At 43.3% G+C, this 27997-nt stretch overlaps 1 protein-coding gene across 2 annotated transcripts; it reads right to left on the bottom strand.

Annotated features, from left to right (window-relative positions):
* Positions 1-8041: 8041 nt before the first annotated feature.
* Positions 8042-26133, bottom strand: sh2d4a (SH2 domain containing 4A). 2 transcript variants are annotated; one of them, XM_046290540.1, is made up of 9 exons: positions 25800-26133; positions 24663-25000; positions 23280-23439; positions 19554-19746; positions 18068-18197; positions 11322-11523; positions 10424-10554; positions 9196-9413; positions 8042-8861 (listed from the first exon to the last, which is right to left on the bottom strand). In XM_046290540.1, exons 2-9 carry the CDS (start codon positions 24835-24837, stop codon positions 8769-8771), a joined length of 1302 nt encoding a protein of 433 aa, XP_046146496.1. In that variant the 5' UTR covers positions 24838-25000; positions 25800-26133; the 3' UTR covers positions 8042-8768. The 2 variants fall into 2 exon arrangements, with proteins under 2 accessions (XP_046146496.1, XP_046146497.1); XM_046290541.1 differs by having other exon boundaries at positions 19566-19746.
* Between the last annotated feature and the right edge of the window lie 1864 nt (positions 26134-27997).

Here is a 27997-nt window from a genome sequence, read left to right as displayed (position 1 = left end):
ATGAACTCTTGCCTGAATGCCAAGCGTCATGTCTGGAAGAAACCCTACGGTGAAGCGTGGTGGCAGCATAATGCTGTGGGGTTGCTTTTCAGCGGCAGGGACTGGGAGACTAGTCAGGATCGAGGGGAAAGATGAACGTGCAGAGATCCTTGATGAAAACCTGCTCCAGAGCGCTCAGGACCTCAGACTGAGGTGAAGGTTCACCTTCCAAAAGGACAACGACTTTATTTTATTCTTTTTATTTTACCTTTTATTTAACCAGGTAGGCCAGTTGAGAACAAGTTATCATTTACAACTGCGACCTGGCTAAGATAGAGCAAAGCAGTGCGGCAAAAATATACGTACAGTCAACACAGAAGAAAAAAAGAAAACATCTATATACAGTTTGTGCAAATGTAGAAGAGTAGGGAGGTAAGGCAATAAATAGGCGAAATAATTGCAATTAGCATCAACACTGGAGTGATAGATGTGCAAGTAGAGATACTGGGGTGCAAAAGAGCCAGATGGTAAGTAATGTGGGGATGAGGTAGTTGGGTGTGCTATTTACAGATTGGCTGTGTACAGGTACAGTGATTGGTAAGCTGCCCTGACAGCTGATGCTTATTAAAGTTAGAGAGGGAGATAAGAATCTAGCTTCAGTGATTAAAAAAAAAAAATGTTGCAGTTCGTTTCAGTCATTGGCAGCAGAGAACTGGAAGAAAAGGCGTGAAATATTATTATTAAAAATAATGGGGTGCAAAGGAGCAAAATAAATAAATACAGTTGGGAAAGAGGTAGTTGTTTGGGCTAAATTATAGGTGGGCTATGTACAGGTGCAGTAATCTGTGAGCTGCTCTGACGGTGCTTAAAGCTAGTGAGGGAGATAAGTGTTTCCAGTTTCAGAGATTTTTGTAGTTCGTTCCAGTCATTGGCAGCAGAGAACTGGAAGGAGAGGCGGCCAAAGAAAGAATTGGTTTTGGGGATGACTAGAGAGATATACCTGTTGGAGCGTGTGCTACAGGTGGGAGATGCTATGGTGACCAGCGAGCTGAGATAAGGGGGGACTTTACCTAGCAGGGTCTTGTAGATGACATGGAGCCAGTGAGTTTGGCGACGAGTATGAAGCGAGGGCCAGCCAACGAGAGCGCACAGGTCGCAATGGGCTGCATCCAATTTGTTGAGTAGGGTATTGGAGGCTATTTTGTAAATGACATCGCCAAAGTCGAGGATTGGTAGGATGGTCAGTTTTACAAGGGTATGTTTGGCAGCATGAGTGAAGGATGCTTTGTTGCGAAATAGGAAGCCAATTCTAGATTTAACTTTGGATTGGAGATGTTTGATATGGGTCTGGAAGGAGAGTTTACAGTCTAACCAGACACCTAAGTATTTGTAGTTGTCCACGCATTCTAAGTCAGAGCCGTCCAGAGTATTGATGTTGGACAGGCGGGTAGGTGCAGGTAGCGATCGGTTGAAGAGCATGCATTTAGTTTTACTTGTATTTAAGAGCAATTGGAGGCCACGGAAGGAGAGTTGTATGGCATTGAAGCTTGCCTGGAGGGTTGATAACACAGTGTCCAAGAAGGGCCGGAAGTATACAGAATGGTGTCGTCTGCGTAGAGGTGGATCAGAGACTCACCAGCAGCAAGAGCGGCCTCATTGATGTATACAGAGAAGAGTCGGTCCAAGAATTGAACCCTGTGGCACTCCCATAGACTGCTAGAGGTCCGGACAACAGGCCCTCCGATTTGACACACTGAACTCTGCCTGAGAAGTAGATGGTGAACCAGGCGAGGCAGTCATTTGAGAAGCCACGGCTGTTGAGTCTGCCGATAAGAATGTGGTGATTGACAGTCGGAAGCCTTGGCCAGGTCGATGAAGACTGCTGTACAGTACTGTCTTATCAATGGCGGTTATATCGTTTAGGACCTTGAGTGTGGCTGAGGTGCACCCGTGACCAGCTCGGAAGCCAGATTGCATAGTGGAGAAGGTATGGTAGGATTTGAAATGATCGGTTATCTGTTTGATAACTTGGCTTTTTAGGATTTTAGAAGGGCAGGGCAGGATGGTTATAGATCTATAACAGTTTGGGTCTAGTGTCTCCCCCTTTTGAAGAGGGGGATGACTGCGGCAGCTTTCCAATCTTTGGGGATCTCCGATGATATGAAAGAGGTTGAATAGGCTAGTAATAGGGGTTGCAACAATTTCGGCAGAATTTTAGAAAGGGAGGGTCCAGATTGTCTTGCCCAGCTGATTTGTAGGGATCCAGACTTTGCAGCTCTTTCAGAACATCAGCTGGATTTGGGTGAAGGAGAGGCGGGGGTGGGGGCTGAGGTAGGGGTAGCCGAGTGGAAAGCATGGCCAGCCATAGAAAAATGCTTATTGAAATTATCGGTGGTGACAGTGTTTCCTATCCTCAGTGTAGTGGGCAGCTGGGAGGAGGTGTCCTTATTTTCCATGGACATTAGTGTCTCAAAACCTTTTGGAGTTGGTGCTACAGGAAGCAAATTTGTTTGAAAAAGCTAGCCTTTGCTTTCCTAACTGACTGGGGGCTGAAGGGGGTCTATAACAAGCCGCAATGGCGAGTCTTGTTTCTGGAAAGGTGTATTTTTAAAAGTAGAAGCTTTAATTGTTTGGGCACAGACCTGGATAGTATGACAGAACTTTGAAGGCTAACTCTGCCCCCTTTGGCAGTTCTGTCTTGTTGGAAACTGTTAGTTAGGGATCGAAATTTCTGGATTTTTGGCCTTCCTAAGCCAGGATTCAGACACGGCTAGGACGTCCGGGTTGGCGAAGTGTGCTAAAGCAGTGAATAAAGCAAACTTAGGGATGAGGCTTTTAATATGCATGCAACCAAGGCTTTTTTTTTACGGTTTCAGCCGTCAACAAATGAGAGCGCGTGGGGAATGGGAGTGATGCTGGGGGCTGCAGGGCCTGGGTTAACCTCTGCATCAACAGAGGAGGAGTAGGATAAGGGTACGGCTAATGGCTATAAGAACTGGTCAGCTAGTGCGTTCAGAACAGAGAGTAAAAGGAGCAGATTTCTGGGCGTGGAAGAATAGATTCTAGGCATAATGTACAGACTGGTATGGTAGGATGAGAGTACAGTGGAGGTAAACCTAGACAGACGATGCGAGAGGTTCCGTCTCTAGAGGCACCAGTTAAACCAGGTGAGGTCACTGCATGTGTGAGGGGTGGAACAAAAGGGCTAGCTAAGGCATATTGAGCCAGGCTGGAGGCGCTACTGTGAAATAAGACAAATCGCTAACCAAAACTGCAATAGACGAGGCATATTGACATTAGGGAGAGGCATGTGTAGCCGAGAGATCATAGGGTCCAGTGAGTAGCTAGGCGAGCTGGAGACACGGCGATTCAGACAGCTAGCAGGCTGGGGCTAGCAGATGGCACACAGCCGGGACAAGTCTCTGAATGTCTGAGTGGCTCAGCCAGAGCACGGACTTCAATCCGAACATCTCAGGAGAGACCTGAAAATAGCTGTGCAGCAAAGCTCCCCCATCCACCCTGAAAGAGCATGAGAATCTGCAGAGAGGAATGGGAGAAACTCCCCAAATCCATGTGTGCAAAGCTTGTAGCATCATACCCAACGAAGACTCATGGCTGTAATCGCTGCCAAAGGTTCTTCAACAAAGTACTGAGTAAAGCATATGAATACTTATGTAAAATGTGATAAAAAAATATATTTGCAGAAATTTCAAACCTGTTTTTGTTTTTTCATTATGGGGTATTGTGTTTATTTATTAAGTAAGGCTAACTTAACAAAATATGGAAAAAGTCAAGGTGTCTGAATACTTTCCGAATGCACTGTTTAAGCAATTACTGGGCATGATGCCATCACCTGCAAATCAAATGGAAACATTTGGAAAAGGGGCGCTCTTGAATGGTAAGGAAAAAGCAACTGACTGTAGGAGTGAAGGTGCATCGGCGACAGCTGAAAGTTAGACACTAATGTGATTTTCCAACAGCAAGGCTCAGATCAACATGGCAGTGTTGCCATAGTCTATAAAAGGTGTTCTTTATGTCGAAATAAAGATTGCTTCAACCCCCATATAACACACTCAAATTGAAATTGTGTGTACATTGTACAATCACATCAGTGAGAGCATCAAATAGTACATTTGTATATATCCACTGTTCATTCCTGTTTCAGTCATGTCTTTGGTCACACTGGTGTGGGTCAAACAAAAACACCCTAATGATTGGTTGGCAATAAAGCTTCCCACAATGCAGCTGCAGAAACTTGCTGTCCACTGCAGCGGCGATACTGGATATTATGGGCTTGTTCAACATTGCAGGTGACTGCCGACTGACTGATCTACAAAGAACCTTGCATTGTAAAAAAACAAGTCATTTATTATTTGTAAATCAGTCAGTCAGTCACAATTTACATAGGATACATCAGAGTTCTGATCTTCTCGAACACAGCTAATGACAAGATACTTGTCTACACCCTCAATGGGATTTGTTGTCCACAGAGCAGAACGGTGGGCTATCAAGCTCCTACCTATGGGGCGGCAGGGTAGCCTAGTGGTTAGAGCGTTGGACTAGTAACCTGAAGGTTACAAGTTCAAATCCCCGAGCTGACAAGGTACAAATCTGTCGTTCTGCCCCTGAACAGGCAGTTAACCCACTGTTCCTAGGCCGTCATTGAAAATAAGAATTTGTTCTTCACTGGCTTGCCTGGTTAAATAAAGGTTAAAAAAACAAATATTCCTCTTTGGATTGATGGATACATGTCGTTATTTGATGAGGGATGTTGATTCAATAGAGAGTAAGACACTATGCTAGAATATGCATAGACCGTCTTGAAATTAACAGAGACAACGCCGTTAGTGTTTTTTCTCCAAGTTGCCAGGATGTCATCCTATTTTTCCAACTTAATTGAGGAAAATAATAACAATCCGAAATGTATTATTGATACTGTCGCAAAGCTAACTAAAAAGCAGCATTCCCCAAGAGAGGGATGCCTTTCACTTCAGCAGTAATAAATTTATGAACTTCTTTGAGGAAAATATAATGATTATTAGAAAGCAAATTATGGACTCCTCTTTAAATCTGCGTATTCCTTCAAAGCTCAGTTGTCCTGAGTCTGCACAACTCTGCACAACTCTCCCAGGACCTAGGATCAATCGAGACACTCAAGTGTGTTAGTACGATATCTCTTGATACAATGATGAAAATAATCATGGCCTCTAAAGATTCAAGCTGCATACTGGACCCTATTCCAACTAAACTACTGAAAGAGCTGCTTCCTGTGCTTGGCCCTCCTATGTTGAACATAATAAACGGCTCTCTATCCGCCGGATGTGTACCAAACTCACTAAAAGTGGCAGTAATAAAGCCCCTCTTGAAAAAACCAAAACCTTGACCCAGAAAATATAAAAAACTAAAAATCGGCCAATATCGAATCCTCCATCCCTCTCAAATATTTTAGAAAAGGCTGTTGCGCAGCAACTCACTGTCTTCCTGAAGACAATGTATACAAAATGCTTCAGTCTGGTTTTAGACCCCATCATAGCGCTGAGACTGCACTTGTGAAGGTGGTAAATGACATTTTAATGGCATCAGACTGAGGCTTTGCATCTGTCCTCATGCTCCTAGACCTTAGTGCTGCTTTTGATACCATCGATCACCACATTCTTTTGGAGAGATTGGAAACCCAAATTAAGATCCAGTACCACCTCCGATTTCATTGTGTGGGACAATAATGTTTTAGCCTCCACCTGAAATAAGCTATATTAAGGACAGAGCCCTCCACACAACCTCTACAATCAGTCTTGTGAGAGAGAAAGAGCTTTGGGGACAGTTTTGTAAGTAAGTTCTGTCTCCTATGACTGCTGGGTGAATCACTGAAGAAGAAAAAAGGCCACAGTAAACATGTCCCCCATGAATGATGCAGCACCTCCCTTGGGCCAATCAGTGTCATTTTATAAATGCCAGATCTCTATGACAAGAAGCACCATTCCCCCAAGTTTCGTCGAAATGCGTGCCAGTGGTGTCCGAGATATCGCATGGGTTAGCTAGACACACATCCCTGAGCATGTGTGCCAGATTTCAGCACTCAGTCAAGTAGATCAAGAGATATAAACATGTGCCAGTTATAGTGCCACCATGTGGTCGATATGAATGCTCTTACATATGTTGAGTCTTGACAGTGTTTGCAATGTGTACCAATACAAATATTCTTGACTGAGTTTTATGCATATGTGCCAGACCACACCTGCATGAATGTTTCTTGGTCAATAGCAGCTATGTTGTTTTAGGTAGTAGTCTGGAAAATATTGCGTTGAGACCTTTGTCCATAGACGCCACAAAGTTTTGTGCAAATCATTTTTTCGTTTGACACGTTTCTCACAAAATTCTTATTTGTTCCTTGTGAGAGAGGGACCTATGTACCAAATTTCATTACTTTAAGTCAAAATGGACTGACTTTTTAATTGTATTTTCACTTGTTATAGCACCACCATCTGGCCAATCAGTGTAATTTTGTAAACGACTGCTCTCTGTGGCAAGACGCAGCATTCACCCAAGTTTGGTCAAAATCGTGCCAGTGGTGTCCGAGATATCGCGTGTGACTAAAGGACGGATGGAGACAGATACACAGTCCCCTCCCCAATTTCATCGTGGGGGGAAAATGAAGGTTACATGCACTATGATTTGGTACTTACTGTTGCATTAACATGTACAATGTTTTATCGTAAAGAAACATGCGCCAAGGGGGAATTGCGCTGATGCATTGAAGTTCATTGAATAATTATTATTCATGCTTGGCAGAGAAATGCACAAGGCGAGTAGAACAGAGACCGTGCATAAAGTAGAGATTCCCGCCCATGCAGGGAAGAAGAAATGCACAAGGCGAGTAGAACAGAGACCGTGCATAAAGTAGAGAATCCCGCCCATGCACAGAAGGAGAAATGCACAAGGCGAGTAGAACAGAGACCGTGCATAAAGTAGAGATTCCCACCCATGCAGGGAAGAAGAAATGCACAAGGCGAGTAGAACAGAGACCGTGCATAAAGTAGAGATTCCCACCCATGCAGGGAAGAAGAAATGCACAAGGCGAGTAGAACAGAGACCGTGCATAAAGTAGAGATTCCCACCCATGCAGGGAAGAAGAAATGCACAAGGCGAGTAGAACAGAGACCGTGCATAAAGTAGAGATTCCCACCCATGCACACACATTTTGCTGGCGGGAAGAACGGTCCAGAAAAGTCTCATCTGCAACCTCTTCCTTTTTTAAAATAGTTTATTAAAATTGCTAGAGTGTTATGACTTCTTGTTTTAGGAATGTGTGGGTGATACATTTAGTAGAACCAATTAATGTATGCTGCATTCACACAGGCAGCCCAATTCTGATCTTTTGCCCATTATTGGCAAAATATCTGATCTTAATGGTCTGAAAAACAGTGGCAGATAGGATTTCAGCTGCCTGTGTAAACGCAGCCGTAGACTCCCCAAAGCGGAATCAGTTATTGTTTCTTTGCAGGTAATGTATTATGTTCATAATGTACTTTTAGAAAACAAAAACTGCAACATGAAATTAATCTCTTTGTCATGTGTTTTGTCAGACTCCTATAGGGGTATAATCCAAACCCCGATTCATTAGTTAGCCAGCTAACTTTGATAAACAACCAGACGTAACTATTGATTTTCCAGTTCATAAAAGCGAAACCTAGATGTGTTTTTGGTTGTTGAGTCAATTACACTATGCCCATCTTTAAAAAAAAAAAATCTGAATATTTAAGCAAGTTAGCTAGCCAACTCATTGAGCGTGCTTTTTGTAGTACTAGCATACTCCTCAGGTCAGCATTGATGGTGCTGTTTGTAGTACTAGCATACTCCTCAGGTCAGCATTGATGGTGCTGTTTGTAGTACGAGCATACTCCTCAGGTCAGCATTGATGGTGCTGTTTGTAGTACTAGCATACTCCTCGGCTCAGCATTGATGGTGCTGTTTGTAGTACTAGCATACTCCTCAGGTCAGCATTGATGGTGCTGTTTGTAGTACTAGCATACTCCTCGGCTCAGCATTGAAACAAACCAGACAGTTGCAATAAAAAGTGCAGAATTTATTCAAGTGATTCGTCCCCAAACAGGCGACTGTTGTTTGTTGTCGCTGTCAAATGTGCCTTTACAATACTGGCCACCTGGTACTTGTCTATGAATACATTAGCAGAAATGATATTACAGGCCTGTTCATATTGTACATGTGGGATAGAGGAGGTCTAGATATAATAGAAAGTCAGTGGCTTGACAGTTGGCACTGGGGGGATAAGAGTCAACACGGATGTGAAACTTTCTGAACATTGCAGATAGAAATAGAATTACTTGAACGGACACGATTTCCTAGTATGAAGTTAACCGATGTTCCTCCTTGATTAAAAAAAAGAAGGTTATTCTATTATTGTTCTTGTCTACATGAGACATCGTAATCGGTTCTAAACATTACACTTCTATCTGAACATCCTGTAAATCGTCCTGAGAAAAAAAAAAGCTATGTTGTTTATCTAACCATAACGTGAGCCTCTCGTAGAAACACTTTGTTCCACAGAGATCCGTCTCATGCCTGAAGGTTGTGTCTTAATATTCTAAAGTGGCTTCCTTCCTTGTCTCTTTCCCTCCTTGACTACTGTCCATAGACTTTAAAAGCTACTGACAGGTGAAACCACTTGGTCTCGATCATTCACCTGTTGAGACCTTTCTGACCAGTGGTCATGAAGGAAGGAGATTAGGAAAGGAGTCTGTTTTAGACTATTGGGACATGACCCTCTTGTTTCAGGTAAAGAGGTCTGCATAGTCCACACCACTAGGCTTCTGGCCACATGGCTGGAGCAGCTGCTCCCCTCCTGACATGGTGATTGGCTCCCCCTAGTGACAGAAGAAAATGCAAAGCGTCATTATTCTGCTCCACTACAACAGTTCACGTGAATACAAAACAAGGTACATTACAGTCTCAATATTGAGGAAGAGAAGAGGTGATATTCAACATACCACCCACAGAAATCCTGTATTATTTCAACTTTAGTCATTTAGCACACGCCTATCCAGAGCGACTTATAAGTGCATTCAACTACAGTAGGCAAAACCACCAAATATCACAACCATTGCCAGTAAAACCCTCAAATATACCCTGAACAACCCCCAAATACAACAACATTTTGTTTTTTAAAGCACAAAATAAGGGCTCTAGATGTGCCACTACCTCATGGAACTCCACAAGCTCTGCCAACGAGGTGAATCTGATCTGGTGTCCCAGCAGCATGTAGCAGCCCTCTGTCGCGTCAACGAGGAAGTGTTTAAACTCCTCTTTGCATCGATAAGACAGGACGTATCCCAGAATCCTTTCGCTGACCCTCACCAGAAAGTGCCCGGGTTCCCCCTCGCTCAGTAAGTCCTCGGCTTCCTGCCGCGAAATGATGCCTTGGTGGTAAAAGTAACGGTGGGTCAGTTATTAAGTATTGCCAAGTCAGAATGACACCCTGATGTGACATATTAAGGATGGACCACATACATGTACATGTTTTACTCTCCAGAAAACTACCTGTAGCCCTGAGATACTTGTGGAGATCTGACAGGATTTAATAGGTTTAAGCAATATAACAATAGCTCCATTTGGCCTTCTGATAGGCCAAATTCTAATTCCTCCATATTGCAACCCAGTCAGAGCTACACAAGTGCATCTAGGGAGTAGGGAAAAGGAGGTGTTTCTGGACAGGGCCGTTGCTTCCGTTCAACATGAGAAACCTGTCTGGGGTGTATTCATTAGTCGCATACCGCAACGAAAACAAGAGTTTCTATTGGACACATTGAGGTCGGTCCCTCCTTGTTTCGTTCCATTTGATTCCTAGTGAATACACCTCTGATCATGCCAGTCCTTTCAGATACGTATTAAATATAGCAGAAGTCCCAAGGCAAGAGAGTTACTGATAAACCCGCTGTATAGCAGCAGAATTTGCATAGGTGCCCAGCACCTACTATGTCAGGGGTAGCTAGGCAACTCTGGTCCTGGAGCGCCCAGCATGTACTTCACGTTTTTGGAAGACCAAGTGTGTTGAATCTAGGCCATCATTAAACAATTAGTTGGTCAGGTCTGGTGCCTAGTTGGAATACTGCAGTACCTGCGGCACTCCAGGAACAGGGTTACCTACCCCTGCACTGTGTGGTTCAGTAAATGGATCAAACTTGGGTGTTCTGTGGTATAATTAAGATATTACAAACAGTAGGGGGCATCAGACCTAATTCTAACCAACTGTGCTGCGTGGCATGGAGACTGATGTGGTCTCTTCACACACATACAGTAAATGACTTCCGGTCTAATGTAAACTAATTAAGATTGATTTGCATTTGTGGCTTTTTGCATATGTTGTTCATTCTAGATGGAATCCTCTTGTTCAGTTTAGAAACATTTCCAGTTCAACTTGGCCCCTTACCATGGAACCAAGACGCTATGCGACTCTGGTCCTTCTGGAAACCCGCTCGGTAAGGCAGCTGTTCCTCCTGGAACCATCTAATAATGTGCTCCCTGCTGGAGGTGGACAGTGTGCGTCGCACCCCTTGCTTCCTGTCAGGCAGCGACACAGAGAGAAAAAGTGGGTCAGGCAGTCAGCCAGCCAGTGAAAGGCATTCATGTGTTTAAGCTCTAAGGCTCAGTGTTTTTCTGCATGGCTTTGTCTGAAAGGGGAATCCCTAGACATCAGTGAATGAGACAAACCATCACAAGCACGAGGATTGACATGTACTTACAGGATGACTACTGTCAAAAGACATTACCATATCAGGCTGGTGGAAAGATTGGTTCACTAATACCAGTGTGAATATAGAGTGGATTTAACCATCTATTCAATAATATAACTATTATTGAATAGTTATATTATTGACCTTCAGACCTGCAAAGTCCTAAGTGGTAGTTACTAAGGGAAGGGACTAGGGTTTTGGGCTGTGTCATAGCAGATGACTGGATACCATTGGGTTTCAGTGGGGTCAAGCCAAGTCCAGGGTGTATTCAGTAATGTCAAACATCCTTAACGGTGCAGATATAAATGTAATTAATAGGGCCAACATAACTGCAGAATGATTCCCTACTCCACATAACCAACAATAGTATTTATATCGGAATGTTCTAGAATGTTGGACCCTAGACCTCCTGAACAGCAGGGTTGGGCTCAACTCGGGAAGTAAACAGACATTCAGATTCCAACAAATGCACACATTTCCCCGAGAAGTATTGAGGAACATTTTAATTTCAGTTTCCATCCTGAATTTAAAAGGAATTGACCCCAACTCTGCCGAACAGGCCTTGTATTACTGTGAAGGCACAGGTCAGCTCACGGGTTAAGGGTGTCGCTGGTCACAGTAAGGTTCCTGGGTTTGGGTTTAGGCGGGAGGGCAGGTCTGTCCCCGCCGAAGGCCTTGGTGACGGCAGCCACACGGCCTCGCTCCAGAGCCTTGACCGATTGCCGCCGGTGGTCATCACGGGTCTGCTTGGCAATGGACCGGCGCCGCAGGTCAGCCGCTTTGGACTTCCGCACTGTGGAAAACACAGAAGAATACAAAACACATACATGTAAACTCACACACACACACACAAAAATCCTACCTTCATGGTTCTTCATATATATGACGTTTGTTTTTGTTAAAATTAAGTGAAATAAATGAAAAATGAGAGTTAGATCTGCATAAACCCATTTGAACATGGCGCCATAAGGTTCTATCTGCAATCCAATCACAAGCCTGAATCTCCCTCCAATAAAGGGAGATGGCAACCAATCAGAAAAGAATAACAACAAAAAATCTTTAACAGAAGAAAGGAAGACAAAATAAGGACAAAAGAAGGACAGAAGAAAAAGGAAAAGAAAGAGGACAACAAAGTCAGTCAGCACTCCAAGTATGGTCTTGGCTATAGCAGCTAGCCAGCTAGATGGCAAATAGCAGCACTGTAGAAACTATTACCAGCTGACACCCTTAACCCATGAGATAATTGTGAGTTTAGAGCTGTGCCTTCTTAATTTACAGTTAATACAGGACCTGTTCCAGCCAACAATAAACTGGCACAAGTATCAAAAATTACAGCACAACTGTCAGAAATTGTAAAGTAAATGATGTTGCCACATCGTTGTTCAGTGATGACAGTCATTTGTATGATAATCATAATACATTTCATAACGTATTTGATGTGTTCTGACTATCTATCTGGTCCTTCTTCCAATCTCCTTGTAGCTCAGTTGTCTATCCCTGTAGACCATACAAACGCATGGCGCTTGTAACCCAGCCAGGGGAGTTCCAGTGGGTTGGAACTGATCCAGCCAACAAGGCAGACATCACCTATGCCTCCCTCCAGTCCCTCGACGGCACTGAGAATGGATCACACAGATACTGTAAGTCGCTTTGGATAAAAGCGTCTGCTAAATGGCATATATTATTATTATTATTATTATCTTAGTGTTATTCTAATCACTGACCACATTTACATTCACACCAATATCCTGTTATTATTCAGGATACTCAAGTGTACAGTTTTTGAGTTGATGCATATAAATAAAACATCATATCCTGTTTACAATAATCTTCCAGGCCGGCTCGGTCCTCCCCTCCCGGTGGCTTGTATAGCTCACAGAACAGGGCTATGGAGAAACCCGGATAAGATGGGATATGCTGATGTAAGACGGAATACTGTGGCATGTCAACATCTTATATTCCTGACCTTTAGATGAAATCTGTTGTGTTTTTTCTCTTCTCCAGACCATGGTCTGTTCATGCTCAGTTTCACAAATCACTTCATAAAAGCAGGCTACCTGCACAGTTCCATCCAGCATAATAATTTAGCCTACTATAATTCATTTACTACTGGCGACTTTCACCTCTAATTTAGGCAAGTTCCTGCTTATAATTTCCTACATTTGGTAGGCCATATTATAATTTCCTACATTTGGTAGGCCATAATCTTCTCCTTTCCCCCTTCTGATATAATTTCTGCATGTCTGGCAGACATTTGTGGATGAGGATCACCACCTATTATAATGCTTTCCTCCCGGGGAAGGACATTTGATCTCGTAGGCCATATTATAATTTCCAACTAACATTTGTAGGTTCATGCTCTACAACATCCGCCATATTATAGGCACTTGTCATCTCCCGTCTGGACTGCATTTGGCTGGGCTCCCTGCCTGTGCCATTAAACCCCTACAACTCATCCAGAACGCCGCAGCCCGTAGTGTTCAACCTTCCCAAGTTCTCTCACGTCACCCCGCTCCTCCGCTTTCCACTGGCTTCCAGGCCATATTATAATTTCCAGGCTCTGATCATTTGGTTCATCCACCTCTGGCCTGCTCGCCTCCCTATAGGAAGTTATAATTTCCTACATTTGGTAGGCCATATTATAATTTCCTACATTTTAGATGCACTATTGTAAAGTGGTTGTTCCACTGGATGTCATAAGGTGAATACCAATTTGTCCTCTGGATTTGCTAAATGACTTAAATGTAAATGTAAAATGACCATAACCCATGAGCTGATACAGTAATTGTTCAGCCAACAATAATGGCCTATTTGGTAGATGCCATAGTATAATTTTGTATGATAATCATAATACATTTCATAACATTTGATGTAGGCCTTCTGTATAGTATAATTTCCTACATTTGGTAGGTTATTATTCCATAGTATAATTTCCTACATTTGGTAGGCCATAGTGACTATCTATCTGGTCCTTCTGTAGCTCAGTTGGTAGGCGCTTGTAATTGGGTAGGGACCACCCAAACGTAGAATGTATGCACACATGACTGTAAGTCCTGCTACTATATTATTATTATTATTATTATCTTAGTGTTATTCTAATCACACCATAATCATAATTTCCTATTATTCATTTGGTTTTTGAGGATGCATAGTTAACCCGAAAAGGCTTCCTACATTTGGTAGGCCATAGTATAATTTCCTACATTTGGTAGGCCATAGTATAATTTCCTACATTTGGTAGGCCATAGTATAATTTCCTACATTTGGTAGGCCATATTATAATTTCCTACATTTGGTAGGCCATAGTATAATTTCCTACATTTGGTAGGCCTACATTTGGTAGGCCATATTATAATTTCCTACATTTGGTAGGCCATATTATCATTTCCTACATTTGGTAGGCCATATTATAATTTCCTACATTTGGTAGGCCATAGTATAATTTCCTACATTTGGTAGGCCATAGTATAATTTCCTACATTTGGTAGGCCATAGTATAATTTCCTACATTTGGTAGGCCATAGTATAATTTCCTACATTTGGTAGGCCATATTATAATTTCCTACATTTGGTAGGCCATAGTATAATTTCCTACATTTGGTAGGCCATAGTATAATTTCCTACATTTGGTAGGCCATAGTATAATTTCCTACATTTGGTAGGCCATAGTATAATTTCCTACATTTGGTAGGCCATAGTATAATTTCCTACATTTGGTAGGCCATAGTATAATTTCCTACATTTGGTAGGCCATAGTATAATTTCCTACATTTGGTAGGCCATAATAATTTCCTACATTTGGTAGGCCATAGTATAATTTCCTACATTTGGTAGGCCATATTATAATTTCCTACATTTGGTAGGCCATATTATAATTTCCTACATTTGGTAGGCCATATTATAATTTCCTACATTTGGTAGGCCATATTATAATTTCCTACATTTGGTAGGCCATATTATAATTTCCTACATTTGGTAGGCCATATTATAATTTCCTACATTTGGTAGGCCATATTATAATTTCCTACATTTGGTAGGCCATATTATAATTTCCTACATTTGGTAGGCCATATTATAATTTCTGACATAGTAAGAAACATGCAGCTTCTCTTCCAGAATATTATTATTATTTTTTACCCCTTTTTCGTGTTATCCAATTGGTAGTTGCAGTCTTGTCCCAAGACTGAGTCTCCCGTACGGACTCGGGAGAGGCGACCGTGTCAGCGTGCACTGCGCCCTAACCCGGACGATGCTGGGCCAATTGTGCGCCGCCCCATGGGTCTCCTGGTCGCGGCCGGCTGCGACAGAGCCTGGACGCGAACCCAGAATCTCTAGTGGCACAGAGAGGACTCGATGCAGTGCCTTAGAGCACTGTGCCACTCGGGAGGCCTGCCCCAGAAGACTAAATAAAGTAGTGCTCTTCAGAATAATGTCTTACATTGATAAAATGAATGTATTAATAATCTAGTTAACAGCGGTAAAGTTGTCTGTTTCGTTTAGGGACCGGGGAGAAAACGCAATAACTCCAAAACAGTGGAAAGATTGACATTTTGCAAAATGTCATCAGTTTGACCGGTTTTTAAATGAAAAGCTGAGAAAACGATGTAACATGTTTCTGATAAGACTTCAGTTTGTCTTGGGGGCATATTTTACATGGTTGAAATACTGTCTGCTTGCATAAGTGTCAAAAGATAACATTACATGCACATTCACAGAGATGCTAAAATCACATTTCACTGTAAGAAATGCATAACCTAATTCTGCAGGAGTTAATATTAGATTACTCTACATGTGAGAGGTTATTGGCCTACGGTCAATGTCTTTATTTCAGTTACTATTCCATTTAACCCTTATACCTAAATGAGGAATATTCTGTTTATTCATGGATACTATTGAGCGGGCGACAGAGATAGATCTATCCATCTCTATAGGTGCGCGTAAACAGCTTATCCCAAATAAGACCTTAAGCAGGATATGAGCTCTTAACCAGAATACTATGCACATGTAAACGTGGTCATTTACATATTTTTAAAACTGTCTAATTCCTTAGTGTCAGAACCTTATTGTTGAACCCAGATTGACATTTCAGAGCCATAAGGTTCTACCACTGGACACACCTACTCATTCCAGGGTTTTTCTTTATTTTTACTATTTCCTACATTGTAGAATATTAGTTAAGACACCGAAACTATGAAATAACACATTTGGAATCATGTAGTAACCAAACAACTTAAACAAATCAAAATATATTTTAAATTTGAGATTCTTCAAAGTAGCCACCCTTTGCCTTGATAACAGGTTTGCACTCTCTTGGCCTTCTCTCAACCAGCTTCATGCATTCCAGACACCTGGAATGCATTTCAATTAACAGGTGTGCCTTCTTAAAAGTTAATTTGTGGATTTTCTTTCCTTCTTAATGCATTTGAGCCAATAAGTTGTGTTGTGACAAGGTAGGGGTGGTAAACAGAAGATGGTATTTTACCAAATAGGGCCAAGTCCACATTATGACAAGAACAGCACAAATAAGCAAAGAACAGTCCATCATTACTTTAAGACATGAAGGTCAGTCAATATGGAACATTTCAAGAACTTTGAAAGTTTCTTCAAATGAATTCGCAAAAACCATCAAGCGCTATGATGAAACTGGCTCTCACGAGGACCGCCACAGGAAAGGAAGACCCAGAGGTACCTCTGCTGCAGAGGATAAGTTCATTAGAGTTAACTGCACCTCAAATAAATGCTTCACAGAGTTCAAGTAACCGACAACTGTTCAGAGGAGACTCCGTGAGTCAGGCCTTCATGGTTGAATTGCTGCAAAAAAACCACAACTAAAGGACACCAATAATAAGAAGAGGCTTGCTTGGGCCAAGAAACACGAGCAATGGACATTAGACAGGTGGAAGTCTGTCCTTTTGTCCTTTCCTTTGAGATTTGTGGTTCCAACCGCCGTGTCTTTGTGAGACGCAGAGCTTCTACTCAATATCTCAGAACAGATATAACCTTATAGTCCCAAGGTCACGATTTGTCTGGTTACCCTACTGAATGTAAACAAACCGTTTCACAAGGCCAAGAAACAGTCATCTGTGTAATGATCAACTGGTGTGCCCTATATAGCTCTATCCAGAGGCCCAAGGGGGTTTCCTGCCTTCCATACATTTTATTTCAACCCATTTATGATTGGTGTTAAAGTGTGAAAACAGCAGAAAGGGTTTTCACATTCAGAGAGGCAACAGTGGAAGACTGGTGTACATTTCAGACTAAGCACAAGACAAACATATGTCCACACTTTGGCAGAAAATGAATTTTAAAAAACATTCAAAGCAGCTTGATTATTTATATTGTTAATCAGTGCAACTGAAGGTCAGCTCTAATCTTTGTCAAACAAGATGGTTAAATATTAACTTGTGTGTTGGAACTATATTCATTATACTTGGAAGTTTGCCATGGAGGAAATAATCATCATATTTTATATGATGTACATTTGTCCAATTTAACATTAATACAATACTTAAAATCCTATTTATACAATCTAGATGTTCAGGTCAGTGGTAAACTATAGGACTGCACGGATCCCCCAGACATGTCTTCTCCTTCACAAAATGAAAACCTTTTCCAATGAGGTCAACATATTTTTGCAGCCATTCTGAGATCATGTTGAGTGTTCTAAAATTAGCGCCAACAAAGAATGGCAAGTAACACACATCACCCCAAGCCATGCTAAGGATCTGGCTGAGGACCGAGGTTTCCAAGGATATCAGGAATCACATTCTGGGCTTGTCCAATAGATGGTTTAGCTGACAACGTCATGAAAGCGATGCTTCAAATCAGGCAGAAGTCTGTCACTTGTTATTCTGGATGGACAGATATTACTACCAACAATGACAAGAAACTACCATGTGGGGAATCGTAGATGACTCGTTTCAGCTAGTTTCTTCTTCTTGATACCATGGCTTGTTTTGAGGCGTTTTGACTGATTTCATGTCAATGCTAATATGGCTAGAATTCCCTAGCTAGCTAACCAACCAACAACTGTAACGATGTAATTGAGAGACAACAAGTGCTCATTGTGCAATGGATGTTTTCAATCAACATATTGGAGACTAAATATAGTTTACATGTTTTCAACAATCTAAGCCAACCCTGTCCGTTTTGCCCCATAGTTGCACCGTGAAGGTTTTGTTGCTGCACAACCAACCAGTCTAGAAGAAACACCGGTTTTTCTTCTGAGATGTGAAGCTCGACTGCAAAAATGACGACCTAGAATATGTGTGTGTGTGTGTGTGTGTGTGTGTGTGTGTGTGTGTGTGTGTGTGTGTGTGTGTGTGTGTGTGTTGTGTGTGAATCTTGCCAGTGTTGGTCATCTCTCTCCTCTCTGACCTCCCTCAAGTCCATGTAGATCTCCTGCTTTCTCTTCTGCTCCACTCTTCGCACCTCTTCCTCAGCCCTCCTCCTCTCCTCCGCCTCTCTTTTCTGAGAGAAAGAGGGGGAAGAAGAGATTGAAATGTCACCAGTGAACAGTAGTGGCTAAACAAATAGTAAGACTGTTGTATTGAACCAGGGTCATGTTCATTAGAGCACACCTGGCAAAAAGTTCAAACATTTTGTTCCTCCTCCAGAGTTTTACCTGCAGTAAATCAAGTCCATTTCAAACACTGTGTAAAGACAGTTATGCTATGAGCTCAAACAAATGTATTTAATCATCGTTTTGAACTGGCCTATATGGGGAACTGACTGTTTAGGAAGGACATTGTTCTAAAAGTTGGTCAAATGAACGATAACTGGAAAGCGATTATATGGGTTGTTTAGTTAACGTGTTATTGTCTTGAGGATGTGGGCAAACAATACCATTGATGAAACATTGAGTTGTTCCTGTAAGTTGACAAAATGAGCTTTCAACACCTATTGTGAGGCTAATTGTTTTATATCAATGCATCATCAACTTCCTTGTTTACATAACTTAAACACTCATACTGTGACAATATTATAGAATTACATTATTTTAATCAATGGTCTAATACTTAACCATATAACCTGTCGAACTGTACTTATGATCAAAACCCTTGATGCAATGACTGTAAAAACCTTAGAATAATTGTTCAACTGTCTTAAGATTTAAGGCAAGCGGCCCCGGAGAGCTAGAGTACTGGGAGTGCAGGCTTTTGATCCAGCAAATCACAAAAATAAGTAATTTTCAACAAATCAGACCCCCCCCCTTTCAGTTACTGGCCCAATGCTCTAACCACTAGGCTACCTACCGCCCGTGTAGTCAACTGGATTTCCTATGGGTTAAGGAAGGATCACACAATTCCATCCAGGTCATCAGGAAGGAACGGCAAATGAATTAACGAGTGAGCAAACATTCCATAAAGGCCTTGCCTTTATACCTGTGCAAACAACACACTCTAGGTGGCAGGATGTACCCTTTCAGTTTGTTTGCCAACGTAGAAGTAATAGAGAAACTAAATGAACTACTTCAAAATGGAGATTGCCTCAATGGCGCTGCCCATGGGACAGATACAATGTCTATCCAAGTCTATAGCTGGAAGAAAAGTCTTAACTCTCTAAATAAGCTGTGGCATGTGAATTAGTTCAACATGATGGGCTAGGGGGCCTTAATGATGGGCTAGGGGGCCTTAATGATGGGCTAGGGGGCCTTAATGATGGGCTAGGGGGCCTTAATGATGGGCTAGGGGGCCTTAATGATGGGCTAGGGGGCCTTAATGATGGGCTAGGGGGGCCTTAATGATGGGCTAGGGGGGCCTTAATGATGGGCTTGGGGGACCTTAATGATGGGCTTGGGGGACCTTAATGATGGGCTTGGGGGACCTTAATCTCCACCTCCTGTTGGCTCTGCTCCTGAGCTGCAGCCCGTCGCTCCACCTCCTGTCGCTCCACCTCCTGTCGCTCCACCTCCTGTCGCTCCACCTCCTGTCGCTCCACCTCCTCCTTCCACAACTGCAGCTCTGAGTCCATCAACACACTGGAGAACCTCTTGACCAGCTCCGCCTCCTTCTTCGCCCTACCACACACACACACAGATTTTGTGAGTGAGAACACACACAAGCACCTGTAGATCTTTACCTGTCCACTGATTTGTAAAGCTTTCCCTAAAAATCGAAATACCTTCCACCTCTCCAAATAGTCCCATGACCCCTCCAATGACAGTCCACAATCCCCTACCTCGAGGCATGGATAGAGGAAAAGAGCTACAGATATGTCCTATCCATACAGGCACATGGCAACTACTATGAGGAAAACAGGAAAACGCTCCCAGGTGATTTTATTATAACATTTCGACCCTTCATCAGGCATCCATGGAGGTCTTCATCAGGCATCCACAGAGCCTGGGAGCATCCACGGAGCCTCCACGGAGCATCCACGGAGCCTCCACGGAGCCTCCACGGAGCCTCCACGGAGCCTGGGAGCATCCACGGAGCCTGGGAGCATCCACGGAGCCTGGGAGCATCCACGGAGCCTCCACAGAGCCTGGGAGCATCCACGGAGCCTCCACAGAGCCTGGGAGCATCCACGGAGCATCCACGGAGCATCCACGGAGCCTGGGAGCATCCACGGAGCATCCACGGAGCATCCACAGAGCCTGGGAGCATCCACGGAGCATCCACGGAGCATCCACAGAGCCTGGGAGCATCCACGGAGCCTGGGAGCATCCACGGAGCATCCACGGAGCCTGGGAGCATCCACGGAGCCTGGGAGCATCCACGGAGCATCCACGGAGCCTGGGAGCATCCACGGAGCATCCACGGAGCCTGGGAGCATCCACGGAGCCTGGGAGCATCCACGGAGCCTGGGAGCATCCACGGAGCATCCACGGAGCCTGGGAGCATCCACGGAGCCTGGGAGCATCCACGGAGCATCCACGGAGCCTGGGAGCATCCACGGAGCATCCACGGAGCCTGGGAGCATCCACGGAGCATCCACGGAGCCTGGGAGCATCCACGGAGCCTGGGAGCATCCACGGAGCCTGGGAGCATCCACGGAGCATCCACGGAGCCTGGGAGCATCCACGGAGCATCCACAGAGCCTGGGAGCATCCACGGAGCATCCACGAGCCTGGGAGCATCCACGGAGCATCCACGGAGCCTGGGAGCATCCACGGAGCATCCACGGAGCCTGGGAGCATCCACGGAGCATCCACGGAGCCTGGGAGCATCCACGGAGCATCCACGGAGCATCCACGGAGCCTGGGAGCATCCACGGAGCATCCACGGAGCCTGGGAGCATCCACGGAGCATCCACGGAGCCTGGGAGCATCCACGGAGCATCCACGGAGCCTGGGAGCATCCACGGAGCATCCACGGAGCCTGGGAGCATCCACGGAGCATCCACAGAGCCTGGGAGCATCCACGGAGCATCCACAGAGCCTGGGAGCATCCACGGAGCATCCACGGAGCCTGGGAGCATCCACGGAGCATCCACAGAGCCTGGGAGCATCCACGGAGCATCCACGGAGCCTGGGAGCATCCACGGAGCATCCACGGAGCATCCATGGAGCATGAGTATCCATGGAGCATGAGTATCCATGGAGCATGAGTATCCATGGAGCATGAGTATCCATGGAGCATGAGTATCCATGGAGCCTGGGAGCATCCATGGAGCCAGCCGCACCAATGTGTCGGAGGAAACACCGTACACCTAGTGACCTGGTCAGCGTGCACTGCGCCCGGCCCGCCACAGGAGCCGCTAGTGCGCAATGAGACAAGGATATCCCTGCCGGCCAAACCCTCCCTAACCTGGACAACGCTGGGCCAATTGTGCGTCACCCCATGAGCCTCCCGGTCGCGGCCGGCTGCGGCAGAGCCTGGGCTCGAATCCAGAATCTCTGGTGGCACAGCTAGCACTGCGATGCAGTGCCTTAAACCACTGTGCCACCCGGGAGGCTGCTTCTAACTTTTTACAGCGATTTTACAGATCTCCAGTTAGGATTTGGCCCAGAATTATCAACACATTCATTTAAAATGGAGAATGTGGATGTTAGAGAACACAATAAAACAGGATTCTGTGATAGACTGTCTGTAAAAAAAGTTGATACTTTAGGTTTAAATTTAGAAACCACTTAGTAAGAGAACTCAAGTATCCACAAGTACAGAACAGTGGGGCGTGAGACAGCATGTTCTCAAATGGAATTCTATTATATAACCCATATGGGCGGTTAAGTAAGGCTTTTGTCTGACCAGCCTTAGAGAAGAATTTGAAACGTCAGAATGATGTCAATTTAGTAGAATGTTCAACAACAATGTTCGCACATACAGATGATGGAATGTGAAATTGCGGAGGGGCATGAAGACAGAGGAATTCAGACAGGACATCATTGTTTTAGCACTATCCATGGTTCAATGTGACAGCAAATCATCACAATCTACTTTTGTAATTTTTTTCTCTCAAAATGGCCACCATCTTGGAGCTTTGTCGATGATACAAAAAAAAGAGTCACGGAGAGCAATGAACAATACGGCCAACTGAGCAATAGAAAGGCATTTGTACACGGTGGCCGCCATCTTTATGCACCTTCTCCAACAAAGGGGAAGGTTTTAAACACATAGCGTTGCATTCACTCCATTACGACGAGCACCTCTGACTTAAAGTGACACCAGCCACCTGCTCACAGGAACTTACTTTTACTTATCACTTATTTTTTCTTAATTTATTAAAGCATTAGTTGTTTAAAGGCTTGTAAGTAAGCATGTCACTGTAAGGTCTACTACACCTGTTGTATTTGGCACTAACCAGAGGTGGAGATGGCACATTGTTTCCTGCCCACACAAGTTACCATGTCTTCTGATTGCAGGTTAATTTGGGGTTATACATACCTGTGGCTCAACCAAACTATTACAGCAGCCGGTTATCATTATCACCACACTAACAGGGAAACATGACTAAGAAGTCATACTCCCCCACAGCGTTGAATGACGTGTTGTTGTGGGAACAACGTTATAGGCAACACTATCTTGGTTAAGTGCAGCTCACAACACAGGCAGTGCCTGACTCAATAAAAAGAGAGGTTTAGTTGAAGAAATGTTTAACTTGGGCTTCCTGGCTGGGAAGGGCGATGTCTAGATTAAACCAAACTATAGCCATGTGGGTATTACAGACAGCCAGAGAATCTGTGCAGAGCCTACCTTACAGGTCATTTTGTGTTGTCTGGTGTGATAAGCCACAAATAGAACATAGACACACACTTTGCCTACGTCAACCACTGCATCCCATTACAGTGTCTGTAAATTAAGTAAGTGTATATGCCACTGTTCAATACAACAAGCTTAACCACCTGTCAGAAAGCGGTGTTATTGGTGGCTATGAAAACCATGTCTGTCTCCATAGAAGGTGTTCTATTTAAAGTGTTAAGAGTCAAATATGTGGCTAATGACCTGACAGTCAGGTCTCTCTCTGCTTTGACTGACATATTTAACCTTTAACATTTTTGCCAATGACAAAGGGCGTTTGGCACGACAACAACAAAGGAGAGGGATAAAGCACAAACACGTTGCACTGCTAAAAAAATGTACAGCATGTGATGATGTCATTTCCTCCCACCTGAGCTCCTCAGCCTCTCTCTGGGCCTGGCAGGCTGCCCTCTGGGCTATGATGTCATCACAGATCTGGTCGTAGGACTGGTCGGCAGGGTGGTCTCCCATCACCCACACCCATACGTCACTATCCATCCCTTCCAGCCACTGTACACTCTTCACAGAGGCTGATGCGCACACACACACACACACACACACACACACACACACACACACACACACACACACACACACACACACACACACACACACACACACACACACACACACACACACACACACACACACACACACACACACACACACACACACACACACAGCCAGTTAGAGAAATACTGTGCTCATTAATCCTAGCATAATATTGTTCAATTCATTTTCCACAGTGCAACACAGTTGTAAAACACAGCTGCAGTTGGACTACTTTAACAGGAGTGAATCGTACTCTCCATCACTACATCTGAACGCAACGTTTCAGTGGAGATCCCGATATGTCCTTTAGTCTCCAGTTTGGCATATAACTAGCTGGGTTTGTAAATCGCTGTGGAGTTGGGTTGCAACGACTGTGGGCGGAGTGTTCCTCGGACTACATCAAGTCGCTGTCAGTGGATACGAGGAAACAGTCGGTGGTTTTATAAGAAAGTATGGATCTAAGCAAACAAAGGCAGGCAGCTACAGAAGAAAAACTTAAGTACACGGTAAGGGTTTCAGAATGTACATTTTCAAACATATCGACCTGACAGCGGCTCGATGTAGTTGGAGATCCAACCCACCACACACACACACACACACACACACACACACACACACACACACACACACACACACACACACACACACACACACACACACACACACACACACACACACACACACACACACACACACACACACACACACACACACACACACACACACACACACACGATGTGATGAACATCATGGAGTTGAGAATAACTCAGCTAGCATATAGAAAAACAGAAACATCCCAGGAGACGAACAGTAAATGTGCTTTTCACAGAGCGAGGAATGGAACATATCCAAAATGGAACCTAATTCCCCCATAGGGCTCTAGTCAAAAGTAGTGCACTATTTATTTTACCTTTATTTAACTAGGCAAGTCAGTTAAGACCAAATTCTTATTTTCAATGCCAGCCTAGGAACAGTGGGGTAACTGCCTGTTCAGGAGAAGAACAACAGATTTTTAGCTTGTCAGCTCGGGAATTCGATCTTGCAACCTTTTGGTTACTAGTCCAACGCTCTAACCACTAGGCTTTCTGCCACTACAGAGTAGTAGTACACTATACAGAGTAGTAGTACACTAGAAAGTGAATAGGGTGCCATGAGGAACACACACAACCATTCATTGTCAGTGTTGACGGCTCACTGATACCTTTCTTGGGTTTCGTCAGAGTGGCATCCTCCTTCTCTAGTCGAGCCTCTCCATCCTTCCAGCGTCGGACCTGTTCCTCACGCATCTTAATGAACAACACCTGCTTCTGCTCCTCGCTCAGCTCAGCCAGGAGCTCAGGTGATATGAACATGTCCGTCAAAATCTGCTGGAGCATCGTAGAGCTGCAATGTCTCACCAACAGTATGCAGAGAAAACTTTAGTATTAGCAGAGAACACCTGGTGTTGGTTGGATGTTGGGAGTTTCTCAGTTGAAATAGGTAGTTGTTAATCATCTAATGAAGGCTGGTCCATGCCTGTATTCACTCTCTGAATTCCCACTGAAAGAAACAGAAATGTCCATAAGAAATGGCTGCTTTGACCATAACTGTGCATCAGAGTACCTGCTGCCTTCTCCACACATTTTCTATTGGTATAGCCAGTACAGTGCCTGATATGTTTGTTCACATCACAGGTCAGATGTTGCAACTGGTGTACACGCACACACACATAGGAGTATGTAGGAAGACAATTGTCCAGTCTCTGAACTCTCACATTCTCAATCGACTGTGATTCGTGCTTAATAAGCATGGGAGAAACAGTTATACTATAAAACAGAATAATGATCTCGTGGTGAGATAGCAGCCTATTTTGGCTCGGTGTCGCCAACTGTATGCAAACAATTAAAAGGTGGCTGCGGGACATAGGAATTTGCCGTGCGAAATCAATTTGAAATACAGTGATTGAAAACTCGTCAAATCCATTGAATTGCACGTCGACTGTTAAGACATGGCTGTCATTTTGATTTTCAAATAGTAATAGGATACAGTGGAGTTCACTACAACCTGCCCATTTAACTACCAGTATCTACTTAAGTACAGAAACGTCACTACACAGACCTACAACAGCTAGAGTCGGGACGTTAATTACAGGAAGATACTACAACAAAAAAGTAACTTAAGTCCATAATCAACTATGACTAGGCATATTCACAATGGATTATGATCATGCTGGCAGTAAACGAGAACGCCGACTTAACATTTGCAGTGTTGATATATTTGTACTATCACTGGATATTGAAATGGTAAACAAAAATACGTTCCATACATTTCATTACGGAGTTCATGCAAATGTACTTACCGCTAGGGTATATATCCTGAAAGTGGAAATCACAGGCGATACGTGGGACGTGGGCGCCTTAAAAAATAACTTGTTTACAAAATGTCCCATGGGAATGTTCGGCATGAGTCACACTATGGGCCGATGGTCACGCCTGCAAATGCATATATTTTTCCTGTAGCATACTATTTAGCGGTATTTCGCAGGTTTAACGAAAATGACAAATGTTCCGTTGCCGGTAACGTTTTCCGTAAGTTACTTATTTCCTAAATGAAGGACAAAAGTGCCAACAAGTTTCGCAACAAAAAAAACACTCCTTTATGCAAATGTTAATATGTGTCCATCCCACCCACTGTTATTGCAGGTAGACTACTGCAGCGTTCAAAACAACTGGAAACTCGGAAATCTCTGAATTCAGTGCGTTCAAGACAACTAGTAACTCAGCAAAAAATTAGTCTGCTGCCAGATCTATCTAGTCTGTCCAGGAGAGAGTGCATGAGACTAATTTACTTCAGGTAAAAGTAATGCTATTCTGTAGGAGTCTAAATTGTGTGCAAATTACCAATAGGCTAGAGACTAGTATGATATAAACAATTGTCAGTGTTATGGCACATTTTCAGTGGCACATGTAATAATGCAATGTGCGTTATGTGCTGATCAGAACAATTATTTATGGAACTATATATTTTATCAACAACTTGTTTATAAAATAGGTGGAGAGCAGATGGACAGACAGACAAAAAGACAGACAGACAAAAAGATAGACAAACAACAAAACAGAAAGACATTGGCAAGATAGGGGCATTTCAACCATAAATACCTAAATAAATGTGAATGTTTGAGTGCTTCATTTTGAGTATGATGCTTGCAGTAATAGAAGACAGGTAACTGAAGCGAATAGGCCTATTGTTTCCTGGGAGCAGCGGTAATGTTGTCGGCTACAGTAGATGCAATGTTATCTGAACTAGAAATAGTTACGTTGTCAGTGTCACATATTTTGGACCTCATATTCAAACTACCGAAGAGTACCCTGTGATATTGTACCTGGAACAGCGGTTGCTGTGGAATAACTAGTTTGCACGTTAGTGGTTATTATTATAATGGAGCTCATTGCTGTCTAGACTATATTGAGTGTCATGTGTTGCAACGTGGTCTCAGAGCATTTCAAATGATTCTGTATGTCAATCCGAGACACTATGTCGTATATGTTACGAATTCCAATTTGTTGTGGCTAACAACAAAATGCTAACAATAGCTAGCTCTAGGGGTTAGATTAAGGTTAGGTGTAAGATTAAAGGGTAAATGTAGGGTTGGAGCAGGGTTAGCTAAAATGGTTAAGGTTAGGGTTATGTGAAGGGTTAGCTAACATGCTACGTAGTTGCAAAGTAGCAAAAAGAGTAGTTGCATAGTTGCTAATTAGCTAAAGTTGTCTACAATGAGATTCGAACACGCAATTTTGGGGTTTGATAGACGTTTGCATAATAAGTAACCTATTTTATGTAACCATACCAAATGTAACATATCATACTAATTTGTGAGTTCCGGATTGACATTTACTATGTTACGTCGAGTCTACGTGACCAGTGTTGAAGACAGACAGGCTAAACCTGTCAATTTCCCGTCTATCATCTATGCAGATGATTCTGCACTGTTGGTTTCCCACCCAGAGCGACGTGGTTGAGAAACCTTCAGGGCTGTACATAAGATTTTTTTAATGTTATAATTTTAAATTTGGTTTATTTACTAAATATTTATTTTTAACTCTATTTCTTGAAACAGCATCGTTGGTTAAGGGCTTTTAAGAATTTTACGGTAAGGTCTACTAAACCTGTTGTCGTCGGCGCGTGTGACAAATAAAATTAGATTTGATTTGAAGATAAAAACCTTGTCATGTTGTTTGTACACAAGATGGCGCTCTTGTTATATATGTCTACACTTTCAGTTGAGGCGTAAAGAACTATAATCAAATGTTTTTGATTATACTGAATAAAGTGGGATGACCCGAGGAGGATTCAATTGTAATTCGATGTAGGATCTACTGTTATTATGTGTCAATGTTTTAATTGTATCTATCCTTTTACATTTCAATGCAAAAATCTGCAATATAATGCAATTTAATCTTTGGTGACTGTAAACCATAGAAAAAACATTTATTTATATGACTGAAATCACTACAATACCTTTAACTTAATAACCCCTCTGCAAAGCACAAATTCGGG

The sequence above is a fragment of the Oncorhynchus gorbuscha genome, linkage group LG11 (assembly GCF_021184085.1).
Source record: "Oncorhynchus gorbuscha isolate QuinsamMale2020 ecotype Even-year linkage group LG11, OgorEven_v1.0, whole genome shotgun sequence".
NCBI classification, from domain to species: domain Eukaryota; kingdom Metazoa; phylum Chordata; class Actinopteri; order Salmoniformes; family Salmonidae; genus Oncorhynchus; species Oncorhynchus gorbuscha.
The sequence above is the reverse complement of the archived record's forward strand: the minus strand, read 5'-3'. Positions and strand labels throughout refer to the sequence as shown.